Source organism: Colius striatus, chromosome 1 (assembly GCF_028858725.1).
Source record: "Colius striatus isolate bColStr4 chromosome 1, bColStr4.1.hap1, whole genome shotgun sequence".
NCBI lineage: Eukaryota > Metazoa > Chordata > Aves > Coliiformes > Coliidae > Colius > Colius striatus.
This window is the reverse complement of record NC_084759.1, coordinates 80,864,517-80,879,931: the sequence shown is the minus strand read 5'-3', so window position 1 is coordinate 80,879,931 and position 15,415 is coordinate 80,864,517. Positions and strand designations below refer to the sequence as shown.

Here is a 15,415-nt window from a genome sequence, read left to right as displayed (position 1 = left end):
ACTTCTAAATTAAGTTTATAACCTAAGAATAATTTAACTGCAGATGACACGTTAAAGCGACACAGAACTATTTAAACAAGGGACTAAAAGCTCCCTTCCCTAACGTTCCACAGCTTTGGTCCTTTAACACAGCCCCTAAATCCCTGCAGCCGGCTGGGAGGCGTTTTCAACCTCAGCGACGGGCGGAAGCAAAACACCTCCTTCCCAGGCGCCGCCGCCGAGATTTCTGGCAGGGCTGAAAGGACCCGTTTTCAGGACGAGGAGGAGAGGATGACTTCAGCAGCCCGGGGGAAGGCAGCGCGGCGTTTAGGGGCAAGCACTGTCCCCCTGACAACCGCTCCCTGCCAAATCTGCGGAGCGGGGAGCTGCCAGGCGCCCGCCCCAAGCTCGGCGGAGCCATCAGTGAGGGCAGGTCGGCGGCTGCCTCCAGCGTTCCGAGCCCCTTCTGAGCCGTTCAGGTCGCCCAAGGTGCGGAGCCAGGCACCTGCCGAACCTGGGCAGTGGGGATTACGGCCGCGCATCCCCAACGGCCCGGGGCTCGCGATGGCCGTCGCCTGAGGATCGCGGAGAGGCCGTGCGGTGCCAGCTCGGGCCTGCGGTCTCAGGCGGGGCGGCAGCGCCGCCTCCTCAGTGTGAAGGGGGAAAGGAAGGGGGAGGTCGTGGCCAACCCGGGTGTTTCAGAGGGTGGACGAGGCGTGGAGACCCCTCCTCAGTAGCGACTCTAGACCCCTCCCGGGGGAGACAAGGCTGCCAGTGCCCTCCTCCCGGACCCGGCAGGGCGCGAGGGTTGGAGCGGCGCTCCTGCCCCGGCCTGCGCGGGGGCCAAAGGCTCCCGTCCGGCTCTGCGTCCACAGCCCTCACCTTGAGCAGTGTATCCGCCAGGTAGATGGCGCACCAGCCCCCCAGCACGCACACCACCACCGAGATCGGGATCATTGTTGCAGCCGAGGCGGCCGCGGCTTAGGCGGAGGGAACCCCCGGAACTAAATCTGCTCCGGAACCTTTCTCCATCAGATATATTGCCCCGGTCGGACGCTTCCGGGCAACCGCGTCGAGCTAGGGCAGGTGCCGGAGTGACGTCACGGCGTAGCGCGAGGGGAACGGATGTCGCCGCCGCCACCAGCCCAACTTTCCCTGTCTCCCTCCCTCATGGTACCGCGGGGCGGGGCCAGTCCCTGAGGAGGCGGAGCCAGGCTCTGACGGGGCAGGGCTCGGCACTGAGGGCAGGGGCTGGCTGCTGAGAGGCGTCCGTTGTTCTTCCTGCTACTAGATTGACTTGGGCTGGTTATGTGTCCGTGAAGAAGTGTAGCGGTGTACACGCTTAGTATTTTTGTGCTACTTGTTGAATGACAAAGGCAGTCGCAGGCGAGGCCACCCTCTCTCACGCCCTGCTTAGCAGAGCTCCTCAGCTGCTCCCAGTTAGGCCCCAGCAGCAGCCGTGGTGCAGCAGGAGGAAGAGCTGGATACCTGCTGAGGCTGTGCTGGAAATAATCAGGAAAACACAGGAGGAAATAGAGATTAGATGAACTGTGGAATCACTTCAGTGATTAGGGAGTAATGGATAATCTCTAAAGGTCTCTTCCAACCCTAGCATTCTATGGTTCTACTGACACAGAATCAAAATGGTGGGTATTGGAAGGGGGACTTCTAAAGATCATCCAGTCCAACACACTGCTAAAGCAGATCCATTTCAATCAGGTCATACAGGAATACATCCGGGTGGATTTTTGAAAGCCTCCAGAGGAGACTCCACACCCTCACTGGGCAGCCCCTTCCATCCTTCTAGAAATTTAGCACTGGTTTTATGACACAACAAAATTATTTCATGTTGTTGTAAGAGTTACTTTCAGGCAGGTGTTCTCCAAAGTGTTTCTTTCCCAGCCCACTGTCACACTAATTCTTTAATCGTGTACTTCTCTTGGTCTCTCCCACCCTACTCAGGAATGTTTTTTTGCTGTAAGTGGCAAATATGTTACTAGAAGTGGGAAATACCATGAAGTTGCTAATCAGAGCCTTTCTTAGTTTAAAAACTTTTGGAGCTTGAATGCTAAAGCAAACAAGTGTAAGATTTGGCAACAGTTAAGGGAAAATATTTGTCTACACACACTATGCAAATGAACTGCCCTACCCCTCCCGTCATCCCTCTGAAGAAGTTGCACTATCATGTCCTTCGTTTTTTCATTATTCCTAAAGATTTTTTTGGAACCATGACAGCAGCAGTGGGAGAGCCTTCTGCAGTTTGTGGCATTCAGTCCCCCTTTTCCAGTAAACTTCTGTTAGCCTTGGTTTGGGAGAAATGGCTCAGAAGGGCATCTCTTTCCTCAAAATGTTGATTCCATCCATCTTTCATCTCTGATGAATTAGTGGGTTTGTGGACCATTCTGTAGAAGAGCTGGGACTAGCATTAGGAAAAAGATTCGTGAAACCAACCACAGCCTGCCTTTCCCACACAGAAAGCTCTGGAGAAGTATTTTAGAAACACATATACTAGTGCCTGTTCTTTGAATCCAAAAATGCATCAGGTCTGCCCTTTGCGAGTATTTAATGCTATTTTTCAGTCACATTTTAAGATTTTTCATCTCTTTCATTGTTCCATATACGCTTCTTCATCCCATCCATCTGAAATTTGATGCTGAAAGCTTTCCTTATGCTACCAGAAGGAAGAACTTATCTCCGAACAAATTGGCTCTTTTCAGCTCCCTTTCTTTTCACTGAAGACATTGTATCACTGAGGAGCAATAAGTATGTACCCCAGGAGACTGTTAGATCAGCAAGCAAGTAAGGGGAGACGGCCCTAGCCAATCTCTCATTATTGGCCATTGTGGAGGAAGAGGGAGAAGTGAGAACTGGTAATAGATGCCTGCTTTCACTTGTTCTCTGTTTGAATTTCTTTATCTTTCATCTTAAGACAGGGATGCTTTTTCTGTCATTCTCAAACCCTTACCATTTGGTGGGAGCTGTTCATTTTAACTGATGCCTTATGAGAACTTTGGAAAGAATTCCAACAAAAAAGCTGAAGAGTTATAGGGAGTGCCTATAATTACCCTGTATGCAATCAAATTGTGTTTGTGCAAAGACATAGACAACTTTGAGATGTCTCCAGCATTTAAAAGAAATTATAAACAGTTGTATTTATATATATATATATTTATGTATATATATATTTAACAGTTATATAGGAAAGTGAGATCCCTCACAGTCTCTTCTCCAAGCTAAACAGCCCCAGTTCCCACAGTCTTTCCTCATAAGGAAGGTGCTTCAGTCCCGTGATCATCTTGGTGGCCCTGCACTGGACTCTCTTTAGAAGTTCCCTGTCCCTCTTGAGCTGGGGAGCCCAAAACTGGACACAATACTCATGGAAGAGTGTCTTAAGTCGCAGCAAAAATTCTAGAGAGAAAAAGAATAATTTCATCAGCATAATAATACCGATTTAATGTATTTAGCAAGTCTTAATAATACATTAAGATAATATCAAATTCAGTTAACAGCTTATTGTCGTAGGCATATTTTTTCTAGATATAGTAAATACATTTATCTTTAATTATCAACATATATAATAATTAATCTCTTCAACTTTGATCTATTATTGAAGTAGAGTTATGGTTATTCAGATACTGCCATAGAAGACACACTACAAAGCCATGGTAAAGCCTGTCTTATCGACACTTTCAAAAGTTCATGTTTGCAAGGCTTCAGGGAAATTCTACATAATCACAGTTTATTGCTGTCTCAGGTCTAAAATCATCTTAAGATGTGGATTTTGGCAAGGAGAAGTTGTAAATTTTGGCAATTTGAAGACAATATAATCAGAGCATGACTTGGTTGGATGAGTGTTTGAGCCTTGTGAAGAGTATATATGTTCTGAATAGGATTTGTCACTAGATTGTTGGGCATTGGGTTAAACAGAGGAAAGGAAGGCTGGAATAAAACATGATTCTGCAAAGGTTTATGTGCCAGTGTAACTTAAAATGAAAGGATACTTTCATGGAGTACGTGAATGTCTTCAGAATGAATGCCTAAGTCTAGCTGAGAATTTAAAGTACAGGTGAGGATGCATGAAGGAAGAAATAGATGGGTAGAGATGAAATAGACGGTCCATTAAGCACTTAGGCAAGTTGGGAGATTGCTTCTGGGGGGAATAAAAAGATCAGAGTAAAGAAATAAATCTGAGACAGAAGAGGAGAGATACAGAGACTGGCACACTACAGAGATCTATATAGCACTGATTGTAAACGTTTGAAGGACAAATATGTTTTCGTTTACTGGACTACTATTATCATGTAAAAATCTCAGTGTATGGGAGAAATTCAGGTAATAGGCATTATGGAGACATGTACTATGTGTCATCAAACTGAAACCCAAACAAGAAATGAAAAAAACCCTTACATCCATGCTGTGCCTAGAAAAGAGCAGAATGTTACACAGTTTTCTTGATAGATTGGTTTGGTGTTTTGGCTTTTTTTTTTTTATCTTCCAATTACAGTACAAACCAGTCTTGCTTTATTTAAATAGAAACGAGGTCAAAATATTCTGTTAAGGTTCAGAATTTGTTTTCAGTATTTAACCTGGTTACCAAAAATATATTCTGGAAAGGTGGGATTTTGACTCTGAAAACAAATGAAATTTGTTCTTAAGTCATATGAATGATGTAACTAAAGGAAAAACACAAACATTCATAGAAACATGCCTTTACTAGGTTAGCCTGCAACAAAGAATAGTTGTACATGCCTTTTCACCAGCTGTTAATTACTAATGCTGATCTATAACAAAACAAATTACAAGGTTTTTTTGTAATTGCTATTCATTCGCAGCATTTACCCATCTATCCTAATTCTGTTAGGCACATCACAGCTGGAATTACATCTAAAAGGAGGTCCTCCAAAAGCTGTTGTACACCAAGGAGAAATGAGTGTCAGACTGTAAAGAAAAACAAAGGAAAAGGAGAAACTTGAGAGATGCGTCGTGAATATTATTCTAGAATAAAGTCCTGTTAGGAGTATCATTTGAGGCTTTAGCCACTTGTTTTAGCTGATAGTCTTTGCTTGCTCACCTGTTGGGCTTTGCATTCTCTGCAGTCATTTGGAAATTATATGTGAGAAAAAGCATGGAGTACCTACTGCAGAGTAGCTTTTTAGCATTAGCTCCTGTGTTAAGATTTCTTTACAACATTAAGTGTATCCTTGAAAATGGGCTTATCTAAACTGCAGGATAAAAAAGTCTCAGTCGGTGAAGGAGGAGAGCACACAAGGGAAGCTAATGCCCAACACTTGTTTTGGGGTGGTTTTTTTTTTTTGCTTTACCTATGAAGTCTTGATGTATGTGATCCTTATTCTACTGCAGAATGTAAAATAAATATAGAGTGATTCCAGTCTGACAAGTGTTGTTTCATGCTTACTGTTACCTGAAGTAAATGCACATGATAGCATTAGATCTATCAAGTTTGAACCTCAAATCTCATAGGGCAGTCTTGAACCCTAAGGGAGGAAATGCATTTAGCTCGGGTAAGTCAAAGTGAAGTAACACTTTGGAGAAGACAAAGTGTTTTTGTAGTTTATCATTTACCAGACTGTTAAAGGCTGTAGCATTTATTTTTACCTGTGCATACATATGGCATTTTAGCTGTTTTGAACAATACAAATGTCTTAAACAGGATGAACCGGTGAGGATATCACCATAACTATCTGCTTGGACTGTACAGGTGGTTGAAGTAGCTCCCGAGTTGCTTCATCATGCAGCATAGCACTTGGTTAAACCAACACAGATTTTGTTCTGCCTCAAGAACCAGGCTGTAAGGAGTTGCTTCATGGTCAGACAGCCCTCCATGCAGTGAACAAATTGTAATCTTGGCTGGTGTCCCAGCAGTACAAATCCCTTCTGCTGCTTGTCAGCTAGAGAACCTGTGAACTATCCATGACAAAGCAGCAGTTTTGCCTTACATAAGGTCGGTTTATGTTGAGAACCTGAGCTAATAATTTTTCCCTTCTTCCTTATAAAAATAATCACCTTGAAAGCTGACTGCAATAAAGCTTGAACATCTTTGTGGATACTCTAGTCAGAATATAAAAATTATGTCCTAGCACCTCTCTGATAGTTGATGAGCACAGGAAACCCAGGGCAGCCTGCAGTTCTCAAAAGTATTTCCCAGGACAGATGATTTTTAAGCACCACTTTTAGCTTCAGATCTTGAGAACTGAACTATACTTCAAAGGGCTACCCCCTGTGTTGCGCAGCCTGGTGTGACTGAACAAAACAGCTTAATATTTGTCATTTCTTTCAGGTTTGTTGTTATCCTTGGATAACCAGTCCACAACCCTGCTTCATGTGAGTGTAAAGTAAGATGAAAAGATTTTTTAAACTACTCTGTATAAGTTCCTAAGAGAAACTGATTATACTACTTTTAACACTTAAGATTTGATATTGTATTAAGAAATATCATTTAGAAATTAGCAGCTGGAGGACATTACTGGTCTTTCTGTGCCAACACTTACTTCTTCTGGCAATTTCTCTCTGAATGGTACAATATTTGTATGGCAAGAGGCCACAGATGACTGAAAAATGTTCCTGTAGTATATCTGATTAAATAAAAATAAGGTTTGATATAGATCACATTTGACTACTTGATAGATAGGTATGAAGAGTAGATTTATTCATGTCTTCACCATGGAGAGCATTCATTCTTAATTGTCTTATTTTTCAGAAGGTTGGAGACTTGAGAAGCTAAGGATTTTTTCTTATGACTCATGGGAACTAAGATAAGTGTCCTGATATTGATTCAAACTTTAGAAATTTTCACACCCACAGTTTATCAATCTTCATCTTTTATTTTCTGCTCAGCAGATACAAACCAAAGATAGCAACTGATCAATCATGTATGATTCAGCACGTTGCTGCAGTTGTCCTTGAATTTGTTTTCTTTTTGTTATCTGAAGGCATTAATTTCCTTATAATGTCCTTGATATTTTGCTTTCCCCAAACCATTGCCTCATCTACCTATTCTGGATGCATCTTTCTACCAGGCAGATTTTTCATGTCTCAAACATGTCTTCATTCCAGTTAATATGCCATTTAGGTGAGGAATCATCATAAATTAGTCTATGTTCCCTTTGTTAGACTTCAGATGATTGCTCTCACAGCAGGATCATACTGTGTGTGAGCTGATTATCTACTCAGCTTCAGTTTTGTTTCATGCTTTATTACAAGAGATAAATATGATGCTTTGTGTGGTACTGGGTCCCCAAGTCCCCTGATATATCCATGTCTCTAGGTGAGATGGGTACAATAGCAGAATTCCTAACTATACATCAGGTGTGGTCTGGATCTGACCATTAAAGACAAGAACTAATAATGTTCATCAGATGTAATCATCTGATGGTAGTGGTCTTCATCAAAAGAAGCCTGTTAATAGGACTGAAAACAATAATAGAAACCTATTCAAATTATCCTGATTTGTGAAAACCATGAGTAGTCTTTCTGTTCAAAATTTCACCAATGATTCAGTCAGTTCCTGTTTTGTCCAGAACAATATCTGATGGTGCAATGTCATAGGTTTTGTTGCTTTTCCAAATGATGCTGAATCATTATAGCAGATAGGATGTTTACAAAGTCATTATATAATTTAAAATTCATATTCCCTTCAAAATGTGTCAGTATCCTTGCTCACTTGCGTGGTATCAAGTATCGTGGATAAAATTTGCCCGGAGAAAAGTGGAAACAGATTTGTTCTTGTATGTCATCGTCACATTTCAGTTACTCAAAACGTTTTGTTCAGTAAGACTTTTGCAGAATACAAACCAATAGAGAATATGGCTTTTGTGTAATTCATTCGTCAAAGCTCTGATGTTCTAGCATTTGTGTGGGTTATAGTCATAATACAGTTTTTAGAATTTAATACCGATTCTCAGATTATGCTGACAACGCTATTAAAAGGTGCTGGAACTCTGAAATTTAGAACAAGGTCACTGACGGCCTCTAATGAGACCATCATCTTAGTACAAAGCTAATTATTTCTTGATGGAACGGTCTGTGATAATAATCACCATGTTTTTATATGGAAAAGAAAGAAAGCACGCGGGAGTTGAATTCATATTTAGCAGCTCAGAATTGTCACAGAAACAAAATCAGCTAATTTAAATGTTTGTTGATTTCTGGTCCACTAGATAATAGCAAACATTTTTGCATGCTATTTTGTGTCATTCATTATTTAAATAGCCTGATATTATTCTTGTTGGCATAGCTGTACAAGTAGAAACTCAAGAGAAAGTGGTTGATATTTTTCTTGATGTTAAGAAACATATAGATTTGGGGAAACTGGGAAAAACAACTGAACAGTTGAATATACTTCCTCCAAGATTTTTTCTTTTGACAACGAAGCTGAGGTCTGACATTCTTTCTGCAATCTGGGATTCAAAATCAGTTTAAGTTTAAAGCAAGACTAAGAAAGGGCACCGAGGCCTGGTAATCGCCGGCTTCGCTGTATTTAAAATTTTTGTGGTTCTGTCCAACCTCGTATGACTGGGCACTGTTGCTAAAAGTCTCTGTCCTTCATCAAACCTATGTGCCAAATCACTGTTACATGGAGTAGATACATCTCTACTAAAGTAAAAGAGCGCAAAAATACAAATAAAATATGTGAGTTAGAAAATGGATGACATTTTGTGGGGTTTTTTGATGGGAGCCTCTATGTTAGTCCTGTGATAAATCTGTCCAGTAGCAGGTTTCTTATTTTAAATCTTAGTCAATAACTTTGATGTGTTGAAAGAAGAGGATAGTTGCACTGTTTGCACTGCAACTTTAATTTTCATGTTCTTCACCAAACAATTTAGAAGAAGGTCGTGGCACACTACTCTTCCCTGATAATAAGCTGTATTTTATAGAGCTAAAATTAAGATAGGGCAGCGAACTTTTGCAGTGTCAAAGATCTATAGTATGTTGCTACTACTGGATAATTTGAAGCAAAACTCCAGGAATGAATTTTTAAACTTTTTTTTTTAAAGAAGTCTTATTTCAAGTGAGCTGAAGTTGTGGCTGCTCCTTTGTTGACTTATATTTTCAACTGTATTACATTGTTTGCATCACACTAAAGCATTTTGAACTATCATAGAAAAAAAGTTTTTCTTTTGGAAGCCTCACGGAAGTTCTGCCTGTGCTTGTGAGCTTTCTCAAAGAGCAAAACATTCAAGTAAGTATATTAAATAGTGACAGCTTAAAGAAACAGTTCTGACATTATACAGTGAAATTTCTCAGTCAAGAAGTAAGATACACACACATTTCTGGTAACCATCAACTTTGCTTTCAATACTAATAAGCTGTTCCAGGAAGCACGTAGATTAGACAACCTTCTAAGAATGTGACAGAAGTATATTTTGAACTATATTGGGACTTTTTGTACGTCAAATAAATACGTTGTTACTGTGTCTTTTGTATCTCTGAACATGAGACATCATAATTTTATGTTGTGTGTCAATATGCCTCGCCTGAATTTGCCAGGCATTGAATACATTATCTGAAATGCACATATGCCTCATTATTTACTTCCTAAATCATCCACTGCACATATTTAACAGATGAATCTGCAAGTCATGGGACTGTGCTTCCCAGTGGTTATTCAAAGGTTATGGTACTCTGCAAAATAATGGTAAAAGTGTTTAATTTTCCCTTTAAAATCTACTCAGTTCTACATTTTCTGGTATTAGTGATAAAACTTGGGTTTACTCCTTTTATCCCCACACACAGTTGCGTTTAGATGTGATAGTTTATGTGGTAGTTTATGGGTGTTAGGTATGTGACTGAGGTAGAATCTGTTCCTGTTTACAGACCACTAAGACTGTTAAATTACTTGTCACTCCTATGAAAATTTGTTGAAGGAAGCAGTGTTGAGCTGGTATTTCTTAGGCATATTTGCAAGATGATGGGATTATAAAATGCAAGAAATAGTCTACTTTTGCTAAATTAATGATATATGGAGGAAAGAACCATGTATGGCAGAGCCGGTTTGTAATGTAACTATTGTAACATAAACTGAAATGAATGTACAAAGCCATGTTCCAAAAATATATTGTCACTTGCATTGTGTTCTCACATTTTTGTTGCAAATATGAACCTTCAGAAGGAGGTATGTATAGCCACTTATATGACTCCAGCTTTACTTTAATGTGGTCTCACCTGCCTGGAAGATGGGACCATAGACTGTAACAGGGCAAATTCCTTGTTCCTAGTCAAAAGACAGATCTGTGAGCCCTGTTTTAAGCTCTGCCATTTTTCAAGTACAATAGTCCTTTTGTGTCCAAAATATTTGCCAACAGCCATGCTCAGCCTTTCAGGGAATAGGCTTAATGGGTCTCCTTGGAACAAACTGTTTGCTAGACATCCCTCAGTCAGCCTTGACCTAACACAAGTTCAGGTGCCCATTGCATGCCTAGCTGTGTGTCCGTCATGGCTCCTTGGGAAAGAGGTGCCTATGAGTAGTCTGTAAGCCGCTGGAGCAAGTTCTCGGCTTTGTCAGTGGCTTCCAGATCACAACAGTTTTGGCAAGGAGGGCAGCAGAGAGTGAGTCACAGGCTTAGGAAAGTGCTCTGGATGGTCATCTTTCTCTTTGAGATGTTTTAAATGAAAAGAGTGACTGATCAAATAAGTTAAAGTCAAGGGAAGTCCTCTCTGAAATCACTGTCCCAACCATTACTTTTTATAAATGCCTTTGGCACTATTTTGAAAATTGTCAATTTTCTGAAAGTTGCAAGCGGTAGCAGCAAGTAGCCAATACAATGTTGCCCAACTGCTGTTGTTACCATTTGTGTTGTGTGTTAGGTGTAGAATAGGAATGGCATGGGAGTGATGAAGATGCAGTGAACACAGGTGTCGCTGCTGGGAATGGAAGTGTCCCACACTGCTGCTGGGAGTTGTGTGTGTCCCACACACAACTTGTTGTGGCAGATCCCCATCAGTAGCCTTCATTGAAGGCAGCACTCCAGGCAGCACGAGCATGACTGTCATAATGTTTCACTTCCCTCTTGAGCTGTAGCAACTCCCTGCAATGCTCTTCCTTTAGCTTCTCCTCACTCAGTTGCCCTAGGTGTCAGCAGCTGGCCACTGTGGCTTCTCACAGCCAGGAGCCCTCCTCCCTGTGAGCATGGCTGTTCTGCATGGGGAGATACTGAGACCTCAAGGCAGATGCTGTGCAAGTTCACTCCCAACCTGGCAGAGACACAGTGATTCACCTCCCCTAGTTAGTTCCTCCGAGGTGAGTTCTTCATAATTATGTCTCCATAATTATTTCTTCCTTCTCCGGTGTGGCAATAGGGAGGCGCGTGCTGCCCCAAACATCATGGGAGGAGACACGCCTGGCATTTGTGAAAAGCCCGGGATGACAGGGGAAGGGAGGGCAGGAAAAGGACCCAAAGGTGTGTTCCTTCAACACCTCCTGCTTGACACTCGAGCCCTGGTTTTACGATGGTCAAGTGTCACAGGGGACCAAGTTACAGGGTGAATCAAACTCTATATTTAGGAAGAACAACTGGAAGCTATGACAGGAATTCCCTTTTACACTTTGCTTCTCAGCTGAGCCCCACTCCAGCCTGGAGCAGCTCTCAGTGCCGTCCAGGCTGAAAGCATCGGAGCTATTTCAGACACATTAAAAGGATTGCAGTCAATACCTCAGCTGGTAGAAGAAGGTAACTCTTTGAGCATCGAAAGGAGGTGCACATACTCACTTGACGGTTTGGAGCTTTTCTTATATAAGTAAATAAGATAATCTTGAAGGGATCAATTAAAACTTGAAAGACCTTTAAGAAAACTTTAATACCTGCTGTGAGGTGACTCCAATAGTAGTGGGTTTCTGCTTACTTGAATGTCTCGAGTAGCATATTCAGAGCAGATCGTAATAGCTATTACTTCATAGTCTGTGGGGATCTTTAAAGATTTAAAACAGAAAGTCACCTAAATACCTAGTGACTTGTAAGAAGAATAGCTGTGTATTAGCTTGAATACTGTAGTACATAGGAACATGCTTATTGTTTTTTATGTGCTTGTTATAGCTGGTGAACTATTACATGGGAGTTTTGATGGTAAGCAATGTGTTCTTTTGCTGTTAGCTTGATAGGCAACTGCACCAGAGCTAACTGTATGCAGTTATAAAAATGTGATCACATTTGCCTAGAACATGTAGTGATTTTTGTGTAACAGGCTGGAAGCTGAAAAGTGGGGAGTTCTTTCTTTGTATTAGCTGGGTCTCACAGTAGTGTAGTTCTTATCAAAGCCTTTTAATAAACTGCAGCTCTGTGTCCAAAATACCCGTTGTGTTCGATGCTGTGAGTGTGATGGGGGAAATGTACAGCTTCCAGCTGAAGGGGGGGGGGGGGGGGCTTTTTCTGTCATCTGTGTGCTACTGTACATCTCTTGTGCAGATTACAAAAGATGGCATTATGATATTTAAAGCAAATTGACTATGTCAGCCTACTATCTTGCTGCAGCCCTGTCAAAAATTATTTTTAGCAGAAGGACAGAAGATAAGTCCTTTGTTTTACAGTTTTCTTTTCAAAACACTGATTTGTTTGACTCTAGTAGCCCTGTATTTCACAAGTAGTCCTGCTCATGAGTACTTTCACTGCAAAGTACAAGAATTTACAGGAGATGTCTGGCATAAAACAGCTCCAGATGGAACTAATATTGTCATTGCTTTCTAAGTTTGGCTCTGCATGCAGCCCATAAAAGGTAAAAGGTAAGGTGTGGGGAAGCCAAGAAGACAGCAGGGAAAATAGGCTGCATGCATCTGTGCTTCTCTGACTGCATACATGTGAAATCCTGCCACAGAAATGAGAGTGCAAAGTGAGGTTTTCTTCAAGTTTGCAGAGCTGATTAGAATGCCAGATATAACTTAATACAATCAGTGCACCACTGGACTGTCTCTCTGAGATGCATAGCAAAAGAACAAAGAAAATACAAAAATGAACTAATCATTTCAGTAATAGATCTATCAGTAATCTGAGATTTATTTTCCTGTGGTTGATGGTCAGTATTGCTCTGGAGGAAAACTCAGGGAACGGAGGGCAAGGGAGAGAGCCTGAGAAGATTGTCTATTTTTACTCAGTAGCGCGCTGTTGTCCTGATTTCTCTGTCAGTAATGAGGACAGCATGAACTGATAGGAAAATCACCTCCTCCAAAAGCAGTCCTACACAATTGTATCATGCATCCATCTTTAGGAACCGGTGTCTGATTGCAATCAATTTGAAGGCAAGCTTCTTGTGAACCCAGAGCACCTCATTGAAGAGCACTGTTGCTGTGCTTGTTTTAAAGTTGAGATCCAATGTAAATCCTTACCTCTTTAGCTCTAGGTGGCCTAAGAAGTGCGTGTCAGTGTTTTTGCAACGCACGGGCACACCAGATGGGGAAGTACACTTAGCAAAAATTTCTTTGTAGCGGTGGTAGAAAGTTGATCTACTATCTTTCAAAATATTTTTGCATGCTTTTGTCTCCATGCTAAAAATTAAACTTTTCTGTATTATGAGACCTATGTTTCCAATAAACTGAGGGATTGTGTTGTACTTCTTTGGAATACAACAACTGGTTAACAGCACAGGTATTTCTCTGCATAGTAAAGATTTCAAAAAGGAAATAGGGTGCAAGCAAACCCTTTTGGCTTTTTGAAATCTGTGCAAATTTTGTCATGAACTTCAGTGGCTGAAATTTGATCCCCCAAAGTGAATTAAGTTTTTAAAACTATCTCTGATTTTAAGATTATAAATGTAAATGTAAAACCACAATATAAAACTCACTGGAATCATGCTGCTTTTATTTTGTACAGTGTGATTTTTTTCCCCAATTTATTAACTTTGTGGAAGCAATTTAATCCCAAAGCTACCTATGAAGTTGATGTCCTCTGACTTAACATTGTGCTGGCTCGGACAGCACTCTTTAAGAGCTGAGACTGTGATCAGAGAGAGACCTCTAATGGCAGATGATTTTTACTTAACATTCTGTTCAGCATTATACATAGATTTAAAGCCATTGTGATAATGTGAAAGGCCAAGTCTTTCATGGTGCTCCAGTGATATGATTTCAGGCTGGTATTCCAGGTAGAAACAAACCCATAATTCAACTATACTTTTCTTTATTACTGCCTCTATGTGACTCTTAAACTCTTTGAAGTACCAAAACCTTTGACCCACTTCTGATTTCTCAGTATATTTCTACTATTCTCTCCTATGTCATTTATTACTTTTCTTGGTATTTTACTTCTCATCTCAGGTTAAGTAAAGTAGCAAAAATATACTGTAGTTTGGTTATGATTGATGAGTTCTCTGGTGTACTCATTTCTCACCTTTTAATTTTACTATCTTATTTTGTATTATAATGGTTGAATAACCAGACTTTAATGAAGGTCTAGTCTAGTTAAAATCTTAATTCTCAATGAAAGAATAAAGGACTGAGAGGATGTTTCAGTTAATTTGATAATAAAATTTCTTGCTCTTTTTTCATTTTTTAATCTTCACAGAATCTTTTCCATTCACAGAGCCCTGGCACAGGCTGCCCAGGGAGGCCGTGGAGTCTCCTTCTCTGGAGGTTTTCAAAACCCGCCTGGACATGTTCCTGTATGACCTGATCTAGGTGGACCTGCTCTAGCAAGGGGTTGGACTAGATGATCTCTAAAGGTCCCTTCCAACCCCTACCATTCTGTGATTCTGTGATTCTGTGATTCTGTGATCTATGAGCTGCACTGTGATTTCTCTTTGTTATTGTATATTAATATTGTATTTGTCCATATTTCTCTGCCTGCATAAAATGTTCTTTTTCATCATATTGCTAAAGAAAATTTGTGAATCAATATGATCTAAAACTCTGAAGAGAGACTGCTTTGTACCTTAGCAATTTTCAAAGAGAACTTTACAGTTTGACCATCTTGATAATTTTGAGTCTATAGGTGTTAAACATTTTCAAGGATTTGCAAGGCAGAAAATGATTATGTCTGCATTTGTCAATGCTTTGTAGAATGTTATGCTTTATTTGAAAGGAGGTTTAAACTGAGAGTTCTAGTAGTTTCTACGTACATACTGTGACAGAGATAATCATACATTGTTTATCCTTGAATGCTTCCCTTAATTCTTATTCATTTTACAATGCCGTTAAGGTTTGAGTGATCCCTTATCTCTAGTCATTGTTGTGTTTAATGTGGAAGAGAGAGCTCCATTTGTGGCTATGAAAGATTAATTTGAGAAGCTCAGGTGTTCTATCTCCTTCCGATATTCAGAAGAAATAACTAAGCAACTCTGAAACTGAGATGGAAACAGGAGCTGGGCAGATGAAATGTATCCCTGTCAAGAGGCAGCATGGGTTAAGTTCTAGCTTATCTCCCTTAGCTATCAGAATGTCAGAGCCTGTAACACTTTCCCATTTTGCTTGCAGGGATAAGCTTCTGTCTCAAAA

General features: G+C 40.7%; 1 protein-coding gene across 5 annotated transcripts in view; it reads right to left on the bottom strand.

The window, feature by feature from the left end:
* Positions 1 to 1,072, bottom strand: part of MBTPS2 (membrane bound transcription factor peptidase, site 2) — a 36,614-nt gene extending 35,542 nt beyond the window's left edge. For all 5 annotated transcript variants that reach the window (XM_061999494.1, XM_061999504.1, XM_061999513.1 and 2 more), the window contains exon 1: positions 862 to 1,072. In XM_061999494.1, coding sequence (XP_061855478.1) covers positions 862 to 936 — 75 coding nt within the window. In that variant the 5' untranslated portion in view covers positions 937 to 1,072. The remainder of the gene's footprint in view (positions 1 to 861) is intronic.
* Positions 1,073 to 15,415: the final 14,343 nt, after the last annotated feature.